General features: G+C 35.4%; 2 protein-coding genes across 2 annotated transcripts; one reads left to right on the top strand and one right to left on the bottom strand.

The window, feature by feature from the left end:
- Nucleotides 1-13,752: 13,752 nt before the first annotated feature.
- Nucleotides 13,753-15,129, bottom strand: LOC148562675 (uncharacterized). Its single transcript, XM_088490955.1, has 2 exons — nt 15,064-15,129; nt 13,753-14,985 (listed from the first exon to the last, which is right to left on the bottom strand). The coding sequence occupies exons 1-2, from the start codon at nt 15,127-15,129 to the stop codon at nt 13,753-13,755; spliced, it is 1,299 nt and encodes a 432-aa protein (XP_088347081.1).
- Nucleotides 15,130-16,316: 1,187 nt separating this feature from the next.
- Nucleotides 16,317-16,796, top strand: LOC148562674 (uncharacterized). The gene has a single exon (XM_088490954.1). The coding sequence runs from the start codon at nt 16,317-16,319 to the stop codon at nt 16,794-16,796; it is 480 nt and encodes a 159-aa protein (XP_088347080.1).
- Nucleotides 16,797-22,516: the final 5,720 nt, after the last annotated feature.

Raw genomic sequence — 22,516 nt, 5'->3', positions numbered from 1 at the left:
GAGGTTCTCAGCATGATAAATGCGCCAACATAGATAATATATAAGGTCCTAGGAAAGTCAAAGGCATAATATATAAGGTCCTAGGAAAGTCAAAGGCATTGTTAGAACTTTGACACTCATTTAAATTTAAAGAAGTATACTAAATTAGAAATTCGGAAATTTATTTGTGGATTTTAGTTCTAATCTAACTCTCAGCCTCAGTTGTAAAGACATACAAGACAGGCAAAGAAAATACAGATAGGATGCAATTAAAACAAGTAGGACAAATAGTAGATAAGCATGGTTAATCAATTAGGTAAACCAAAGTAATGAACACTCAAACAAAACATACAAATGCATATGATGTATGCCTGTCCTATGGCTTATAAGTCTCATCTGTCGGTTAAATAGCTGAATCCGACATAGCCAATAGCTAACCCTGGACAGTCCCTCCGTGCACGCATTCCTAAGAGTCTATGCATCACAACCATTCATTTATCAGCGAGCAAGAGGGAGATTCTGCCCATTCTGGGCGCTAAACGCCCAGCTGGCGTTTAGCGTCAGGCAATCTGAACCGAATCCCCACTCAATAAGCATCTCTAGTGGATTTAGCTCTTAGTTATTATGTTATCTTTTATTTTTGTGATTTTTATTTACAAATAAAATCTTTTAGGTTTAGAATTTTTTTTATTTTATTTTAATTTCAAATCAAATTAGGTTAAATATAAAAGATTCACCCTTTGGGGGATATTTTCACTTTCGCACGTTTCACTTTTCTGAACTCCAGTTTTCTCTGTAAGTCATGAGCCACTAAACATCTTTTGTTAAAGTTAGGAGCTCTGTTTATTTCTAAGAATTAAGACTATTGCTTTTCTATTTTAATTAATGTATTGATTCAGTTGCTTTTGTTCTTCGTCTTATGAATTTGCGTAGAACAACAGTATAATCCTTATTCTACATGTGTTCTTGTGATTCTCGACAGAGCTATCTCACTTGAACAACAGCTTGAAAGCAAATTCCTCCTAAATTGCTAATTACTTGAGCTAATCTGGATACGTGACATATAATTCATTTAGCTTTGGGTAATTAGGGTTTCTGTGGCCATAAACTAGATTTGAACTTAACCCTCTAATCTACAATTAAGTGACCAAGACATTGGCGATTAATTTGGGTTAGAGGAGACTAAATCACTAAGACATTAGGGTTTAGTCAATTACAGTTTGCGATGAAACGAATCTTGCATGATTAAAATAGTTGGTAAGAAAACTCAATCCGGAAAAGTAAACATCTTCGATACCTTAACTATTTTCTCATATATTTCACACCATTCTCATTACTTGCGTTTTCTACTCTCTAATTTACTATTTAATACTTTTGAACCCCAAAACACAACCTTTCGCTTGCCTGACTAAGTGAATCATTCGACCATTGTTGCTCAGTCCATCAATCCTCGTGGGATCAATCCTCACTCACCTAAGGTATTACTTGATACGACCTGGTGCACTTGCCGGTTAGTTTGTGGGTATTCAAAAATCCGCATCAGTAAAAGTGCCCAATAGATCAGATATAATTAAGGTTCTGGAAACGCCAAAGGCAATCCTAGAAATTCACACCGATATAAAAATATTCAAGCTTAATGAAACAAATAACTTAAACCAATAACAGGGTAATCTAACTTAAGGGAATTCTAAACTAATAGAAACATCATTGTCCTATAGCCTTCGCCATCTTATCCTCCATGCGATCCTATCGCAACCACCTACTGAACCTCCTCAATCCCAGCAGAAAACACAATTAAATGCAAGCAAGTAAAACATAGGTAATATACATTTACAGTAAGTAATTCAGAAAGTAAGTAAGCATGTTATACATTTAGGCAAAAGATGCAAGTAAGCAAAGCAAACAAACACATAGAAGATGCACATGATGAATGCATGTCCTATTAGTTATGATATTACTTGTCAGTTCAACTGCTAACCCGACACATCCCCTTGGGATGTCACCTTTCAGTCACGAATAATTGGTACCCCAGGGATATAGTGTTTAGCCTACTATCCAAGATATAGTGTCTGATCCACTCTTGCGACTCGAAAGGATGCAACGGAATACTCACCCTCAGACCTCACATTTCAATGTAAGTGGGATTAACCACCGTCCTTATGCCGGTGTCGCAACCTCGACAAGCGGGATTAACCACCTTCCTTGCTAGGCGCATAGCGACTCATCAATATCAGTATATAAATAGTATATAATAGATCTCAGTAATCGCTGCTCATATAGCACAAGTCCATTAATACTTATCTCATCAACCACAATCATTTATTTTCAAGTTCCAAATTCATCAAAACCAGCATCAGTTCTCAATATATTATCATCTCAACACTCCGCCAATCCACTCAAGTCATTCCATCCATGGAACTTCCCAAGCCTAAGTCCGTCTTTAATTTCATACAAGAATCTCGCGTACGCATGCCCCTTCTCGCGTACGCGAATGTTCAAAACAGGAAAGGGTTTCCGCGTACGCGGGAGTGTAAAAAAGGCAAACTTGTGTACGCATGCTAGGGTCACGTACGCATGACACCGAATTTTCACAAAAAGTTGTTTTGCTGCAAAATTCAATTTTTGACACCGAACTTCAAATGTGCATAACTTTCTCGTTTTAAAATATTTTTTATCTATTCTTCGAATGTCTTAAACCTCTCATATTCATTTTAAATCAAGTTTCATCAAAATTGGAGATCTAGAGGCCAAGTTATGGCTCATCAAGTTCATTAAAAACAAAGTTTTACCAAAAATTGTAAAACCTCTAGTTTTCAAAACACTCAATTCACAGACAAATTAACCATACCCAAGACAACACATAAGTAATCCTCAATCATCTTTTAAGCATTCCAAATCCTACATCATATACTTCTTACTATAACAATTCATTCATAAACTCCACATTCAACCTAAATCACACCAAAACTCATAGATTTCCCTCTCAATCATTATTTGCAAATTTTCTCATCATCAATACTCATCAACAACAATAATCATGACAAACCCTTTTCAATATTAAAAATAATCAATATTCACAATCAATATCACAACATCAATATCCATCATCAATCATCAACAACATCAATTCAATCATATTCTAAGGTCTACTAGCCTGAGCTTCACAAAAAAACTCCACATTCAACCTAAATCACACCAAAACTCATAGATTTCCATCTCAATCATTATTTTCAAATTTTCTCATCATCAATACTCATCAACAACAATAATCATCACAAACCCTTTTCAATATTAAAAATAATCAATATTCACAATCAATATCACAACATCAATATCCATCATCAATCATCAACAACATCAATTCAATCATATCCTAAGGTCTACTAGCCTGAGCTTCACAAAACATTACATATTAACTAAAGGAAACTAAAATCATACCTTAATCGATTTTCAACATGCACAAAATACCAAAATTAACTTCCAAACAAGCTTCCACAAAGCTTCAGCCACCACATTTCAAATCCAAATGCTCTAAATTCACCAAGTCAACTCCAAATCAACATGTAATTACTCTAATATCATACAATACACCAAATTAACACTAGAGCTTACCAAAACATCAAACTACAAGAATTTTTGAAGTGACTTACCTCACCCACTGTGGATTGGGACAAAAACCCAATAATTTTCTACTATTAGATGGCACCTAAACAACTAAAATCATACAATCTATTCAATAATTATACCTAATTTTTCAAAACTGTTAGGGCAGAGGAAAGGAGTATGGAATTCGAGTTTTTACCAACTTTGTTTTGTTAGAAATGACGGACTCGGTGAGAGCTACCCGTAACCACAAACGGTACACAAATCGAAACACCGTAACTCAAGTTATGAGCTTGAGAAAATAAAAGTGAATAGTAACCTTCTTCTCTTCTCTTTGATTTTCAGTGGTTATGTTGTTTGTGTTTATGGACTAAATCCTCAAACTGGTCCCTGAGATTGATGCCATGCACCAAAATCGTCCCAAGATTCCAATTGCACCAATTACGTCCCTAAGATTGAAATAATTACACCATATTAGTCCCTGACCCATTTTTCGTTAACGACGCACTGACGTGGCTTGATGACGTGGACCTTTGCTGACACGTGTCACCTAATGATTTGGCCACATGTAACAGTATGATGATGTGTCGGTCAATAACACGTGGCATGCTAACGTGGATGGTTATGCCACGTGTCATAATGTTATTTTGTCACATGTCGAATTATGCCATGTGTCACAATGTTATTTGTCCACGTGTTATCCATTATATCATCATTACATATGCACCAAATTGATCCCTTACTTTGCATCAAATGACTCATTTTAGTCCCTGAAATAAAATATCGTGCACCAAATTAGTCCCTTAATCAATTTGTTATCTTTTTTTTTATAAATTCAAAATTTTTAATATCTTTAAATATATTAATTTTAATTTTATTTTTCATAAGTTATTTAAATACAAGTGCTTTTATAAAAATATTTTAAAAATGGTAGTTTTAATTATACAATTTTTTTCTATAATATTTTATTAAAAAAATTATATGAGATATTGATATTGATTTAGCAAAGAGTGTAAGTTAAGAGTATAATAATATTTCTTAATAAAAATTTTTTAATATTAACACCTTAATAAATATTTTAAGAATACTTGATAAGGCATTTGTTAACTAATATAAATTCATTATTCCCATCCGTTTTAAGAATGTTTGATTCTCCGTATAATTGACTTCTCATTAAATTAATAAGATAGATTTATATTGCCGATTATAATAATTTATTTTATCTATAACTTAACTAGGCAGCCTTTTCATATATTACACTATTAATTAATATAAGCACTTATCATAACCATGGTTTAAACAATATTAAAATAGATACAAATAAACACAAAAGACAATAATAAAATTTTGGATTTAGCTAACATGTGCTCTAATGATATAAATTAAAATTATTAATTAAAAATTTATTATAAAAAATTGTATAATAAAAAATATAATTAAAAGTAGTGTATAAAAAAATATTGAGAATTTTATATTTACAAAAAAAAATGACAAGAAATTGATGAAGGGACTAATTTGGTACACGACATTTAATTTTAGAGACTTAAATGAGTCATTTGATACAAAGTAAGGGACCAATTTGGTGCATATATAATGACGACATAGTGGATGACATATGGACAAATAACATAATCCGACACATAGCAAAATAGCATTGTGACACGTGGCATAACCATCCACGTCAGCATGCCACGTGTTGCTGACCGACATGTCATCATACCGTTACACGTGACTAAACCATGAGGTAACATCTGTCACCATAGATCCATGTCATCAAGCCACGTCAGTGCATCGTTAACGGAAAACGGGTCAGGGACTAATATGGTGCAATTTTTCCAATCTCAAGGACGTAATTAGTACAATTGGAATCTCACGATTTTGGTGTACGACGTCAATCTAAGGGATTACTTTGGGAATTTAGTGCTTGTTTGGGTGCCATTATTTTGATAAAAAAAGATCTATTTTCAATGAAAAAAGATATATTTTTTTTATTTTTTAGTGTTTTTGACAAATTTCTAGTAGTAAAAGTAAAAGCACTAGAAAAAAAATCTTTTTTGAGAAGCTGTAATTTACATCTTTTTTTAAAAGATCTTTTTTTCTTAAAAAAAAAATTTTTCATGTAATAAATAAACAAAAAAAGTACTTTTATATTATTATATCCAAACATAATTGATAAATAAAAAGATCTTTTTGCATGAGATACCCAAACATAAAATTACTTCTACTTTTTCATAAGATCTTTTAAAAAAAGATAACTCAAAAAAAATCTTTTTCTAGAAGCTCACCCAAACAAGCCCTTAGTCATGTTTATGTGATGAATGAGGCTGAATTGGCTTCATTTTAATATATTTATATGTTGGGTTTGAGCCTAACTTGGGTCCGGTCCAATCGGTTAGCATTTTTGATCCGTTTGACACAACTTTGGACTAAAACTTTTAGAATTAGCACCTGATTTTCAACTTTAAATATTTTCTTAAGTTTTTCTATAACTTTATTTTCTCTCTCATAGTACCGAAAAGACTTAAACCTATACTGCTGACTATTTTACTGGTACGCGTTTTTACGTAATTTTTTGCAAAAAATTACATTTTCACTCAAAAAAATTCATTAAAATCAAACCTCACCTTTTAATTTTTTAATTAATACTTCTAAATTTTTGAACCTATTTCAAATAATTAAATTATTATTTTATTTTATTTTATTTTAAACGGTTATTAGTTTCCAATTCTTACACTATTTATATTTGTATTTTCAAATTAAAAAAAATATTGCTTTAATTTTAGTAATATTTTTTAAGTATTACTAAAGTTATATAGTTACTAACTTACTATAATTGCTATAACCATAACCATCATACAATAAATATAGTTTTTTTTTCTTAGATACTTAATATATAGGATTTGTTTGGATGTGATTTTTGAAAAAGATTTTTTTTAAATGATATTTTTTAAAAGATCTTTTACGAAGTAAAAGTGATTTTATTTTTGGATATTTTATATAAAAAGATCTTTTTATTTATCAATTATGTTTGAGTAAAATAAGATAAAGGCACTTTTTTGTTCATTTATTATGTGAAAAATATCTTTTTTTTAATTTTTTTTTAAAAAAAAGATGTAAATTGTAACTTCTCAAAAAAAATTTTTTTTTTATATTTTTAATACTTTTGCTTTTACTATTAGAAATTTGTTAAACACATTAAAAATAAAAAAATATATATTTTTATTGAAAAAAATTATCAATTTAATGACATCCAAACAAACATATACATCATTTATTCTATGTATATACTAAAATTAATTATTAAAATTAGTCATCCATATAAAATACACATAAAAATGAGTTAAATTACATATTTATTTATATATAAATAATTTATTTTATTTTAGTGTATATATATATATATAATTCTAATCTATTATAAAGTGAAAATACTTATCATCACTAATTTATAGATTCATCCATAGGTGATTTGCCGTTATATTTGACTTGAAGGTAACCCCTTCCACACCCAATGAATCCATATCCATGTTGTATTGATGATCAGAATTCCGAACAGAAGAATGAAAGCACGTATAGCCATGTGTTCCTCTCTCTATATACGTTGTTCATGTGAGTATGTGACCCTCCTTATTTTTATAGTGGGACCGTTATTTCGGATCAGAGGCAGGCAAAGAAAATTGAAGTTCGTATTAATTATTAGCATATGTTGCTTTCTAGTCTCAATTATGTATCACCCACCAACACAGCATTTTGCGAACATTATTAATGTCCTGGCTGGGTTGCCATGGCCATTCAATTTCTACACATACCCATGCTCCTTTCAAACAAAAAAGGAAAAATATAATATATTCTTAGAACTTTTATAGCCAAACTTGGTGGCTGTTTTTTCTATATGGTTATTTCTGATTATGGAAAAATGGTTGTTTTAATTTACTACGAAGATAATCACAAATTAGAGGGTTTGATTTATATATTTAAAAAAATTAATACTAAAACACAAATTAAAAGATTAGATTTGTGTAAATTTATAAATTAGAAGGTCAGTTTTGTATTTAAAAAAATTAAAATTCACAAATCAAAAAGTAAGTTTTGTGTTACTTTACAAATCGAATGGTAAATTTTGTGTTTTAAAAATTAAAAAAAATTAAACTTTACAAATTAAAAAGTTAAATTTGTGATCTTCATATAAAAAAAAAATACCAAATTTTACATTATTAAAAAATACTACTATAAATCCAATATCAAAATTGAAAAGCAAAACTTGGTAAACAAAAAAGAAAAAATATAGTATATCAACCAACAGTAAATTACACCTTCCTACCTGTTATTCCACATAAAGTGATGATAAATTCTGTAGCCTTTTTCTTTCTTCAACTTTTGTTACAAATAATTAGACCCAATTTAAGCATCTTTACAATAATTCAGATTCTTTACACCTTTAGCACAAGGGTCATTATGCTCCTTCATATTGCAAATATTCCGCGTACACTGTGTTAGGGGTCAAAGTTATTAGTCAGTACAGCAGATTGCAACTTTTGTAAACTGTAACCTCATAATCAGTGATTCCATTTTTTGACTAGGTCTTGTGTTTCAAATTTAAATTTAAATCAGTGATACGGACTTAACGTTAATAATAGTATCATCAATCATTTCAATGTGAGTGGATAATACTAGATTAATAGTATTGATTAATTTGTATTTTTAAATATCAATTGTAAGATAATGGCGCGAATCTCCAGCGATGGAAGTTGATGTGCTATCTACGATTGCTGTTAGTCCCCTGCGCCAGCAGTGTCCGGTACATTATGTATTGATGTGTCAAAACAATGTCGCCTTAGATTTGAAACTAGGAGCCATGAGAATCTTAGGAATAATTTTTTGACAAATTATTATCTAATAATAAAATTTTAAAAAAATTTAAAACCTCACACAATCTCTTATTTTTTATCAGTATTTTTAGTTATCAATTCAATTATTTTAATATAATAATTTAATAATATATTTTTAGTTTATATTTTTAAATATTAATAATTAACTATTAATTAAAAATAATAAATTCTACTAATCATTTAATATTCTTCGTAGAATCTTTTAAATAGAGTGTTTTCTAAATTATGACATAAAATATTATTTATTTATATTATAAAATATTAATTATGACTTAAATTATTATTATTATTTTAATTCATTAGTATTTTATCCAGTAAATTTTCAATCCAGTCTGTGTTCATCTATAAGAAGGCCAATGTGATCCTTAATTAAAAAAAAAAAAAAAACAAAACAACGTTTTCGACTTTGTTATAAACAGCATAATTTTTTTGTTAAAAAATACATTAAATATTTAATTTAGTAGCGATTTTATTTATAATTTAGAGAGTTTTACAATAAAAATAACAAATAAGTCACAATTGGTTAGATTGGTATTTTTTTTTTGTTTCTCACGGTATTTTTTAACTTGACAAACCAAGATTAATTCGTTGTAGATCGAAACTTCATTTAAAGGTTTGTCACTTTTCAATGAGTTGGTGCATACACAAAATATAATTCGAACCTTGATACTTACTTAAGCAAACTAATGAACTAATTGACCTATTTAACTCTCCAAAAATGGCAGACTAAGACGTATTATTATTTGGTTTGAAAAAATTTAGTTTTTTTTTTGTGTCTTGAAAAAAAATCTAATTTATTATATACAAATGGTTTAATTAAAAAAAATTAATTTAAATTGGACTAAACAGATACTTTTATTCTCTTCTTCTTTGTTACGCTATTAAAATTCGTTCTCTTCCAATTTTTCAGAACTAAGCTCAAACTTTTAATTGGATATGTTCTTCTTATTCATATTTCTTAATCAAAATTCGTATTTCAAATATGAGTAATTCTTCGCATACAAGTGATTAAGCCTTGTAAGCCTTACAAGTCCAATTAAAACTAACGCTCAAAACGTGCTTCTTCTTCTTCTTCTTTTCTCCTTCTCTTTCTCCTTCTTCTTCTTCTTGTTGCAGGTTCTTCTTCCTCTTCCTCTTCTTCTTCTTCTTTTCTTTCGTTTCTTGCCTTCTCTTTCTCCTTCTTCTTCTTATTGCTGCACGTTCTTCTTCTTCATCTTCCTCTTCTTCTTCATTTACGTGCTTTTCTCTCTATTTTCTTTCTTTGTTATTCTCGATTTCCATTGTTTTTTGACATCAAGTTCTGAAATCATTTTTGAAGAAGAAGAAGCAGCAGAAGATGAGGAGGAGAAAGAGAAAGAGAAAGAGTTCTGAATTATGCATAAGGTGTACTTCAAGAATTTTGGGTGTATTTCTTAAATCCTTTGGGTGTAGTTTTGTAATCCTTTGGGTGTATTTCTGTAATCTTTTGGGTATATTTCTATAATCGTTTGGGTGAATTCTTGTAACCATTTGGGTGTATTTCTATAATCCTTTGGGTGTATTTCTGTAATCGTTTGCGTGGAGGAGGAGGAGGAGGAGGAGGAGGAGAAGGAGAGGAAGAGGAAGAGGAAGAGGAAGAGGAAGAGGAAGAGGAAGAGGAAGAAGAAGAAGAAGAATACATGGTGTGTGTAGCAACTTGTAAGACTTGTAAGTCAAAAAGACTTGTATGTGTAGCAGGCCTCATCAAATATATTCTTTAATTTTTGTTTTTATTCAATTCTCTGTGAATGATGAAAATCATTTAATAAATACGTAATTGTTCATCTCATCACACTATTTGATGTTTAGGACGAAACAGAAAAAAGATAATACCATTTATAACCTTTTGTTCGTATCGCAAGCTCGGTTTCTCCTTCCATGTGAATCCTAATTTTTTTCTTTCCTTTTCAATTCCTAATTTTTTCTCCTTTGCCATTCCTATATAGACAAAAAAACGTGAATTTTATTATTCCTATATAGACAAAAAAGCGTGAATTTTATTTTTTTCAAGAATACCAAATTTTACTTTTTCAAACAATCTGTATATATATATTTAATGAGAATTAAATAAATAAAAATAAAAGATAAATTTAAAAAAGAAATTTAGTCAAAAAAGATGAAGAAAAACTTACCAAATTCATCATGTAGGGATAATACGTAAAAAGAATTGAAAAAAAATAAAAGGTGGTTATTTGATCTATTCAAACAGATTTTTTTAAAAAAATATTTATATAAAATAAATTGATTTTTTTATCAAACCTGTTAGAAATCAGAAACTGAGAGAGTAATCTGAAAAGTGTATTATTGAGTGTGTTGAAAGGTACAATATACAATGGGTATTTATAGGTGCTAAATGAATCAAAGTAATAAAGACATAGAATCCTATAATTAATGTACAGATATGCTATATAAATATAGACGATGCTAATTGATCTAATTTGATTCTAATGATTCTCTAACATCCCCCCTCAAACTCAAGTGGGAGCTAAAGATACCAACTTGAGTTTGGATAACAAAATCCGAAAGCGAGTCGGATGATGAGCTTTCGTGAAGATATCAGCAGTCTGATCCAGTTTCCCAACAGCAATGAGACGAACAGCATCAATAAGGATACGTTGCCGAACAAAGTGACAATCAATCTCAATGTGTTTGGTGCGTTCATGAAACACATCATTATGGGCAATCTGAATAGCACTGCGGTTATCACAAAAAATATCAGTAGGGGACGACTGAGGAGCACCCAGATCTTCGAGAAGCCAACGAACCGGGATAACCTCAGCAGTGGTGTCAGCGAGGGCACGGTACTCAGCTTCTGTTCTTGAGCGAGCAGTGAATGTTTGCTTCTTAGCACGCCAAGAGATGAGAGCGTCGCTAAGAAACAAACAGTAACCAGTAGTAGAACGACGATCAGTGGGATCAACAGCCCAATTAGCATCAGAGTATGCCTGAAGGGTCAAAGAGGAATGGGCAGAAAAATAAAGGCCATGAAATAGAGTGCCTTTGACGTACCGAAGAATGCGAAGAACTGCCGCATAGTGAGTAGTACGAGGAGCTGACAAGAACTGGCTGAGAAAATGAACTGGATAGGCAATGTCTGGTCGGGTGATAGTCAAGTAGACGAGACCTCCAACTAACTGTCGATAAAGTGTCGGATTATCCAAAACAGCCCCATCCATAGGGGTAAATCGAACATTAGGCTCAAGAGGAGTAGACTCAGTGCAACTATCTGTAATCCTAGCACGAGCAAGAAGATCTGAAGCATACTTGGCCTGAGAGAGATAAATGCCATCATCTGTGGAGATGACCTCGAGACCAAGAAAATAGCTGAGAGAACCAAGATCCTTCATCTCAAAGGTACGGTGAAGTGAGGCCTTGAGATTAGAGATACCATCAACATCATCTCCAGTAATGATCATGTAATCAACATACAAAAGTAGAAGAACAACTCCACGTTCGCTTTTACGAATGAAAAGCGCATTCTCATGAGGACTAGAAATAAAACCAAGACTGCATATGGTAGTGCTGAACTTGTCAAACCATTCACGAGGAGCTTGCTTAAGTCCATAAAGTGCCTTGCGAAGGAGACAAACCTTACTGGAAGGACAAGGATATCCTGGAGGTGGTTTCATATAGACTTTCTTTTTCAAATCCCTATTAAGAAATGCATTCTTCACATCCATCTGACTGAGTGACCATCTTTCAACCGCAGCAATGGCAAGGAGAGCTCTAACAGACGTAAGGCGAGCAACAGGAGCAAAAGTCTCTTCATAATCAATACCATACTCGTGCGTACAACCTTGAGCAACCAAGCGTGCCTTATAACAGTCAATAGAGCCATCAAAGCGAGTCTTGATCTTGTATACCCATCTACTGCCCACAACTTCCTGATCAGAAGGAGGATCAACCAAATCCCAAGTGTGTACTTTTTCAAGTGCCTGTATTTCTTCCTACATTGCTTGTTGCTAATTTGGATTTGTGGAGGCTTCTCTGAATGACTTAGGTTCATGTTGATGAAGAATAGTAGAAAAGCAATGATAATCAAGAAGATGAAGAGGTGGATTCCTTACCCTAGAAGAACGAGTGGGAGGAGGAGGCATGATGCTAGGAGCGGGATCGCCGTCCGGACTGGAATCATCGGGAGATGGAGAAGGTGGAGGATCAGGAGCCTCGAGGGGTGGACTTGGGGTAGACCCTGTAGTATCATCACTAGGAAAGAGATCAATGTTTGGGTTAGTAAAAAACGGTGACGGAGTAGAAGGAATGGACTCAAAAGAGGAAAAACTAGAGAACATGTGATGCTCCCAGAAGACAACATGACGAGATATACGAATACGGCGAGAGATAGGATCCCAACAACGATAACCCTTATGTTCAGAAGCATAACCAAGAAAACAACACATGCGAGCCCGAGGTTCAAGCTTATTATGTTCATGAGGCTGAAGAAGGACAAAACATACACAACCAAAAACACGGAGAGAACTGTAATCGGGAGAAGTATGATAAAGATGCTCAAAGGGAGTAGTGTTACGAAGAACAGAAGAAGGGAGTTTATTGATAGCATGAATAGCAGTGAGGACAGCTTCACTCCAAGCACGCTTAGGACAGGAAGAGGAAATAAGCATCGCACGGACAGAGTCAAGAATATGACGGTGTTTACGCTCAGCTCTACCATTTTGTTGAGAGGTACCAGGACAAGAAAACTCGGACAAAGTACCCTGTTCAGCGAGAAAATTTAAAAGTTTGGAGTCACGATATTCCATAGCATTATCACGTCTGAGAATTTTAATGACCTTTGAAAACTGAGTTCGAACCATAGTGGCAAAGTTAATATAAATCTGAGACAACTCACAATGATTAGTCATCAAATAGACCCAAGTAAAACGTGAATAATCATCAATAAAGATGACAAAATATCGAGCCCCTCCCATAGAAGCGGTGGGAGCGGGGCCCCAAACATCATAATGAATAAGATCAAAAGGAGAGCATGCAATAGAGGAATTATTATTAAAGGATAAGGCAGGTTGTTTTGCAGTGCGACAAGAAATGCAATCTAAAGACTCATTTTGAACTTGACCTAAAACACCCGAAGATAGAAGAGGACGTAATTTTTCTAAGGAGCTATGGGCAAGACGACGGTGCCACAAGTGAAGAGTAGATGGAGAGGAAGCAGCACAGAGATTTGTAGAGGGAACATGAAGGTTCTCGAGCTCAAATAAGCGTCCGACCTTACATCCAGCCCGATGATCTTTCCCGTCCGACGATCCTACACACGACAACCAGAATTAGAAAAAATGACATCAAAACCAAGTTCAACAAGCTGACCGACAGAGATAAGATTAAAATTTAATTTTGGAATAAAATAAGCATCAGAAAGATGAATATTGGACTGTGAAATAGCCCCGTGATGTGTTGCATACAAGAGGGAACCATTAGCAGTGTTGATAGAAGGTGCATTTGTAGTGGGAGACAACGACGAAAAAAGATGACGCAAAGGAGACATATGATTGAAACAACCAGAATCAAAATACCATTTAGAATTACCTAGAGGGGTGGAAAGAGTAGCAGGGATATTACCAGAAAAGAAGAGAAGTTGCCTAAGAAGGGTTTCAATATCTGATGGAGAGACAGAAGGTGTGTTGAGAGATGTGGAAGAGGTGGACTCAGTAGCAGCAGCAGCAGTAGAGGCAGGTACATGCGGAGAGTTGTTGGGACGAGTTTGATACTTGTTCTGATCTGAGCGTGGTGGTCGAGTAGGACAAGTAGCAATCAAGTGACCCGAGAGCTTACAATAATGGCAGAACAGTTTCGGGCAGTTGGAGCCAATGTGGCCTTTTTGTTTGCACTTACGACATTCAATAGAAGGACAGTCGGAGAAGGAATGCCCAGGCCGATTACAGTTGCGACAGATTTTGCCCTTTCTGTCGGTGGCAGCAAAGACAGTTTCACTTTTAGAACGAAGCAATCCCAAGCGCGTTTCTTCAGACTTAAGACGAGGAAGAGCATCTTCAAGACTAGGCAAGGGATTCTGATGAAGAAGAGAAGCCTTGGCCAGCTCATAGTCATCAGTAAGTGCCATCAGAAATTGGATGAGACGTGTCCGGTTCCGATAATCCTCATATGCCTTAGCATCAGTGGGATCTTTAAGAACAGGCTCACAAGAGGTCAACTGATCCCAAATAATCTCCATCTGAGCAAGAAAATCAAAAATTGCTTGGCCACGTTCTTGCTTAAGGCTATGAAGTTCCTTAAGCAGTTGGTATTGATGAAAGAGATCAGAGATAGTGTAACGTTCCGCCAAATGATCCCATACCTCTTTAGCAGTTTTAAAATGGCCAAACAGGAAATGAATGCTAGGAGTAGAAGTGTTGCGGAACCAAGTGATAATCTGATAATTTTTACTATCCCAATCTTCTAATTTCTCTGCATAGTCCTTCTCCTTCTCAGCATCCTCCTTGGATTTGGAGGCACCATCTTTGGATATGTCAGTCACAGTTGGCTTAACAGGACAGGCAATATCACCAGTCACATATCGCCATAATTTTCACCCTTTAAGAAATCCTCGCATAGCTTCAACCCAATGTGCATAGTTGGAGCCATTAAGGATAACAGGGATAGGCTGAAAGACATCCGGTTTTTCCATAGTAATAGAAGAAATAGCAAAATGAAGAAGAAAACTGCAAATTCAGGGCAGAAAACGAGAAAACAGGGTGCGGAATCGGAAAGAGCTCACCAAAAAATCTTAGAGAGGGTCCCGCTTGTCCGCCACGTTAGCGCCACATCAGTGCCATGTCAGCAGTGACGTCAGCGCCACATCAGAGAAGCGAAGACACGTGGCGGCACCGGAGAGGAGCAAGAGAGACACGCTGGCAGTGAGCTGGACGCGGGTCAACGTCGGGTCAGGCCAAGTTGCGCGCGGGTCAACCAAGGAGCTTTGTGCGACACATGGCAGCGGGAGGAACGTCCGATCAGCGCCAAGATCTAACGGCTACTGAAGCTTCTGGAAGGAGAAACAATGGAGGTGGACAGCAAACTTCCGGTGGCGCGTGACGGCGCGTCTGGTGGCAGATGGCGGCGATCTTGGCGGCGTTGGAAAGCAATGCCGGAGGAGACGAACCAAAGCGTCGAAAACATATCGAAAAACGAGAAAAAAGAGGAACGGTCGGAGGAGAAAAATAAGAAGGGCTATGAACAAAAATTCATTGAAAAAAAAAAACTTTAGGCTCTTGATACCATGGTAGAAACCAGAGACTGAGAGAGTAATCTGAAAAGTGTATTATTGAGTGTGTTGAAAGGTACAATATACAAGGGGTATTTATAGGTGCTAAATGAATCAAAGTAATAAAGACATAGAATCCTATAATTAATGTACATATATGCTATATAAATATAGACGATGCTAATTGATCTAATTTGATTCTAATGATTCCCTAACAAAACCAAATAACACGTGTCAATAATCTAAAAACAGTTTTATGTGAAATTGACTACTGGTAAATTTTTACCTAATTTTGTAATATTTTTTCTAATAGGATATATGGAACATCGGATTGTATAATTGTTATTATTTTTCATCTTATCTTTTGTTATTTCTCTCTAAACTAACATAAACAAAAAACATCCAAAAAGTATCTAATGAGTAGTTGCCTTCATTCTCTCTGCCTTTTAGCCCTTTTTTCCTCTTGCTCCAGTCCTAGAATAGGCCAAATGGGTTCGAAAATGCTAATTTACATGCCAAAGTTAATGAGTCTTAAAATTTGTTTTGCATATTAGGCGTTTGTAAGTTCTTGCAAGAAATGGTATGTCAGAAAGGAAATTTATTGGAAGCAGATGTCACGATCTAGACATGCTAAGGAGATAGATAAAAACACTAGTTACTTTCACAATATTGCTTCAGCTTGGAGGAGGAACAATCGGATTGATGCCTTAAGACTCCATGGAAGATTAGTGAGGAATCAAGCCCGGATCAAGGTAGCTATAAGGGATTTCTATAAGGACTTGTACCATCAGGAGACAGCACCAAATATGGGATTTCAGGATGGGCTGGTAAGGCAAATAACTGAAGAGGAGGCAGCAGAGCTAGAGTGGATACCAAGTGCTGAAGAAATAAAGACTGCAGTGTGGGATTGTGAGTCATCAAAAGCACCAGGGAGCGATGGGTATAACATGAATTTTATCAAGAAATGTTGGGCAGAAGTTGTGAGGGAATTCACGGAAGCAGTGTTGGGATTCTTTCACTCAGCTATGCTGCCAAGGGGCTCTAACGACACCTGGGTGGCGTTGGCACCGAAATTTGTTGGAGCCACATAAATTAAGGACCTTCGGCCGATTAGTATGGTGGGCTATGTATACAAGGTCATATCTAAGGTGCTAGTCCGGAGGATGAGGCATGTGATGCCAGGACTAGTGGGCGAGACTCAGAGTGCTTTTGTATAGGGCAGGAAAATCCATGACGGGGCTTTGATAGCTTGTAAAACTGTACAGTGGTTGAAGTCAAGAAAAAGGAGCTCAGCAATAATTAAATTGGATTTCCAAAAAGCGTATGATAGGGTCAGATGGAGTTTCGTGGATATAGTGCTGCAGAAGATGGGCTTTGGACATAGGTGGCGAGAGTGGATTAAGGAGTGTGTATGTTCTACGTCTATGTCAGTTCTTGTTAATGGAACTCATACTAAACCTTTCAAAATAGAGAGGGGACTACGACAAGGAGGTCCTTTGTCTCCCTTTCTATTTGTCCTAGTTGTTGAAGTTCTTCATAGGATGATTGGAGAGGCGGTGAGGAATGGGCGCATATGTCCACTCTTGGTGGGACGAGATCACATTGAATTATCGCATCTACAGTTTGCAGACAACACTATACTCTTTTGCCCTCTAGAGGAAGAGACTATACGGAATTACAAGCGTCTTCTCCGCTGCTTCGAACTGATGTCTGGGTTGAACATTATTTTTGAGAAGTCCAGTTTCATTCCGATTAATTGTGAACAGCGTTGGGGGCGGAAGATGTGTCGCCTGCTAGGATGTAAGGAGGCCTCCCTCCCTGTTCGGTATCTTGGCATATCCTTGGGAGCGAATTCGAGGCTAGTGAAGCCATGGAAACCAGTGATTGATAAGGTGGAAGAAAAGCTTAGTCTGTGGAAAGCCAAGACTCTCAATAAAGTGGGTAAGTTGGTTCTCATAAAATCTGTTCTTAACAGCTTGCCTATATACTATCTAAGCTTGTACAAGTTGCCTAAGGCTGTAGCGGAGAAGTTGATAGCCTTACAAAGACTGTTCTTGTGGAGTAAAGAGGAGGGGAGGACCGGTATGCCACTTGTGAGATGGGAGGTAGTGATGGCTCTGAAAAAGGCGGGTGGGTTAGGAGTGGGAGATGCAGTGCTTCGGAATACGGCCCTTCTGTTTAAATAGTGGTGACGATTTTTGAAAGAGGACTGCCCCTTATGGAAGAAAGTATTGTGTTCTTGTAATAGCATGAGCCCTGCTGAGATGCTGCGTGGGCAGCCTATGCCTCAAAGAGGGGGGCCCTAGAAGGATATATGTCAGCTTCGAATAAAGGAACCACAGATAAGGGAGAAGATGATCAGAGGCCTGTCAATGGACGTAGGGAATTGCAGAACAACTCGATTTTGGGAAGATGTCTGGCTACCTAGTGGGGTCTTGAAGGAGATGTTTCCAAGACTGTTCTCGATCTCAAACCTTAAAAGATATGTTATTGGGGACTGTGGGTTTTGAGATTGATTAGAGTGGATATGGAGCTTCCAGTGGAGGAGACCGCTGTTTCAATGGGAACTGGAGCTTTTGAACCAACTCCATGAGATCTTACTGACAGTAAAGCTATCAACTGAGAGAGAGGATAGGGTCATCTGAAAATTTGATAGAACTGGTATTTTCTCGACTAAATTCTTTATACAGGTGATGCAAGAAGCGGTCCGCCTGGAGGAAATAACGAGCTATAGCTTTACTAGTGCTGTTTGGAGGGGCTTCGTCCCGCACAGGGTTGAACTGTTTACTTGATTTGTGTTGATTGAGAGGGTGAGTACTAAAGAACGACTATCCAAACTAGGTGTTATTGGTCAGAGTGATAATATGTGTGCTTTATGCAGTAAGGCTGTTGAGTCCGCTTTTCATTTGTTTATTGGTTGCGAGATCACTTGGCAGGTGTGGAGCGCGTGGCTGTTCGCCCTTGGAAGGTCATGGACCATACCAGGTACACTGAAGCAACACTTTGAGAGTTGGACGCATGCGGCACAGAGAAAGTTTGAGAGAAAGAGGTGGTTGGTTGGATTCTTTACTGTCATTTGGGCAATTTGGCTAGAGAGGAATGATCAAGTTTTCGATAACCATGGCTCAGGAGTCGTCGAAATAATCAACAAGTCCTTCATGTTCTCTGATGAGTGACTTGGTGGTGCTCCCTTTGGTTGTTGATGGCAATGCCGAAGATGACGAGAGGTTGATACAACTCTTGGGGTTGTTAGTAATGTTTGTAATTTGAGATTTACTTATGTTCTTGACTCAAGTTGCTCCACTGTGCTGTGTTGAGCGCGTTTTAATTCCAAAAAAAATGCATGTTATTTTAAAATTCTATATCTTAACTTTTTAATGCTGTTGGACCGTATGGTTTGACTCTCTAATTCAAGTTAATAAGCATAAAGAGATCAGAATTGCATACAAAATATTTTTATTATCAAAATTTGGTTGTGAATTTTTACCTAAAATTGTTAAAACTGAAAAATGTGATTAACATAAAAGTTTATAAATCGAATTTTTCTTTTCAATGACTCTAAATTTAATCTAATACAATTATTATAGCTTTTTGTGATGCATGTTACCTTATCTAAATACCATACATTTCAATACAAAAACTCAAAACTTTCGCACTTGTTGTTAATGTTACAAGTATGAGAAGTGTATGAAATTAGTCTCACATCAAAGAAAGCAAGAAAGAGTGAGAAGTTAGTCTGCCAAATTTTAAAAAAAAATAATAAAATTAATTAAAATTAATAAATTAATGATTAAATTAGTTTACAAAAAATAAATTATTTTAAATTTATTTTTAAATATTTTTAATCAAATTAGTTCTTTAAATATTACAAATTAATCAGATTTATTTTTCAATCACTTTATTAACAGTTTTTGTCAATAATTCATGATGTAGAATGATAATTGACAGTATACATAACATATAACATATTCAATTAGATACTGACTAGATATATTTATAAAAATTTATCAATTTAGTTTCAAGGTTGTCTTGAATTAGGATTTATGTAATTAAAAAAGTAGACTAAATTCAGAGATTTTCATAAACATATTTAGTTATAGTTCAATTAGACATGCTAGGTGTCTTGTATGTTGTCAATTAACATTCTACGTCATGCATTGTTGATGAAAATTATTAATCAAGGTTTTGAAAATCGAACCGGACCGACTGGTTTAATTGGGTTAGTAAAAAACCGGTCATCTAACCAGTCCGGTCCATTCCTAAAAATATTTTGCAAAAAACGATAAAAAATCGATCGAACTGGTGTTTAACCGCCAAACTGGCCGGGTTTTTACAAGTGCTGGTTTTCCCAAAAGCCACCAAACGGCGTCGTTTTGATGCTGAGGGAAAAAAATAAAGAGAAAGCTGAAGTGCTGAACAAGCGAACCCTACCCAATACCCAACCAATTCGAAGACACACTCCCCTCCTCAACCATATTTTCTCTTCCACCTTCCTCCAACAAACTCCACCGTGCACTACCACAATCGACGCTGGAGCCAAGAGAGGATCGAAGCAACTATTACCGTCGCGGATCGAAGCAGTTGTCAACGGCATCATTGTCTTGAACTCTGAAGCTTCTGGCGTTGGCATCGTCTGGTCGTCCTGGTCGTCGGCTTCTATTAACATCGTCGTCAGGCATCTGGTCGTCGTCATCTAGCCTTCTGTGCTCTCCCGCGGTGAGTTCTTGGGTTTTTGTTTTTCAATTAATTTTTTTTATTTGGTGAATTAACGGTATAAATTGGGTTCTTGAGTTCTTGGATTTTTGTTTCTTTCAATTAATGGTAAACTTTTAATGAATAATTTATGATGTGAAATTGTAAAATTTTAAATTTTATCCTGTTAAAAATTATTGAATTTAAATATTTAAAATTATATATTAAATTTTTAATAATTTTATTCAATATTTAATTAAACCAATTAAACTCTGGTTAAATTTCGGTTGAACCAGTAAACTAGTGAACCAGTTGTCTCATCGGTTCATTGATCGGTCCGGTTCTCGCAACCTTACTATTAATGGAGCAATAGAAAGATAAACCTAATTAATTTATAATCTTTGAATGACCAATTTGATTGAAAAAAAATTTTTAATGAATAATTTGACTATTAATCCTAAAATAGTAAAATTAATCTAAAAAATGATAATTAAAAAATCAAATACAAATAAAAATGATCAAAATACAACATAATTTTTTTCATAATCTTTTTCTAAATTTTCAACTTTAAAAAAATTGTTCATAATAATATGCACTAATAAAATCATATTATTTTAATAAATAAATTATATAATTTGAGCACATATATGGGTGTAAAATAAAATAAATAAAGTAAATAATAAAAATAATTAAAAAATAAAAAATATATTTAAAAATTATATAATTATGTTAATTTTTGTAACACAAATCACTCTTTTATACAAAAAAGAGGTAAATACCAAATCGGTACCCGAAAGATTCTGACATTAACAAAATAGTCCCTAAAAAATTTTAAAATTTGACAAGTCTGTCCCTGAGCTCGTCAAAGCAAATTTTCGGCAACTATAATGCTGACATGGCCACCGTATTTTAGTGACCTGGCAAACCACTTCCAAACCCTAATCCCTCCCTCCCCAATGTAGACTCCCCCTCCATCTCCCTCCCCATCGCAACCCTCCTCCATCCCTCTCCCTCCCACCGCAGCCCTCTTCCCAACGCACACTTCTCCTCCCTCTCCCCTCCTTAACGCACACTCACCCTTCCTTCCCTCAACACCACCACAACTTCCACAAGGACCTAAAACCCGGTGCCTTAACCCTCTCTGTCGTACTTCTCCTCCTTCCTCCTCGTTGCATACGTTGCAGGACACTGCTGCCGCTTCCACTGATAGTTTTCCATTTTTCGTTGCCAGGATCTACGGACCTCGCTGTCCAATTGAAAATGTTGTTTCGTTTATGATTTTCTTGTTTTAGAGGCGGTTACATGTGCAGAGGAGCAGCGCAATTGAGGTGCTGAGGGGATGTAGTTGTTTCAGGTCTTGTTGTGACTCTGATGATAGTGGCGGTGGTCCTTGATGGTACTCTTATCGTTGAGGTTGTTGTTGTTGCGAGTGATGATGTTGAGGGAGGAAGAGGGAGTATGCATTGGGGAGGGAGCTGTGATGGGGAAGGAGAAGGAAGGAGGGAGTGTGTGTTAGGGTTAGGGGCTGCGATGGGAGGGAGAGGGAAGGGGGACTGTGATGGAGAGGGAAAGGGAAGGGGGAGTGTGCGTTGGGCGGCTTTGATACAGAGGGAGAGGAAGGGGGTTGCGTTGGGTAGGGGGAGGGCTACGATGGGGAGGGAGATGGAGGGGGAGTCTGCGTTCGAGAGGGAGGGATTAGGATTTGGGGGGTGGTTCGCCGTAATACGGTAGCCATGTCAGCATTGTACTTACCGGAAATTTACTCCGGTGAATTTGGGGATATACTTGTCAAAGTTTAAAATTTTTTAAGGACCATTTTGTTAATAACAAAAATCAAATACTATTTTATCTTTGGATACCAATTTAGTATTTACCTCTACAAAAAAAAAAAAAAAGAAACTTAGCCCAATAAACCCACCCCATCCAAAACTTGCAAATTTGGTATTTTTTAATTTAGTTATCTTTTTTTGTGGGTTCGACAAGTCTGACCGACGAATTCAGCCCGTTTTGCCACCAAATGCAATTCAAAAAGTTAAGGATAAAACTAAAAATTGGATACTACCTGCTAATCATCATATATAAATGTGCCCTATAATCTCTGCACTAACCACTCATCATC

This window comes from Arachis ipaensis, chromosome B6, assembly GCF_059453495.1.
Source record: "Arachis ipaensis isolate K30076 ecotype BB chromosome B6, ASM5945349v1, whole genome shotgun sequence".
Lineage (NCBI taxonomy): Eukaryota > Viridiplantae > Streptophyta > Magnoliopsida > Fabales > Fabaceae > Arachis > Arachis ipaensis.
This window is presented reverse-complemented; position numbering and strand designations above follow the sequence as displayed.

Coding starts and splice junctions, on each gene's coding strand:
- LOC148562674 (XM_088490954.1), top strand. CDS start 16,317: ATGTCACGATCTAGACATGCTAAGGAGATAGATAAAAACACTAGTTAC.
- LOC148562675 (XM_088490955.1), bottom strand. CDS start 15,129: ATGGAAAAACCGGATGTCTTTCAGCCTATCCCTGTTATCCTTAATGGC. Junction 14,986..15,063: donor GCTCCAACTATGCACATTGG/GTTGAAGCTATG, acceptor TGTCCTGTTAAG/CCAACTGTGACTGACATATC.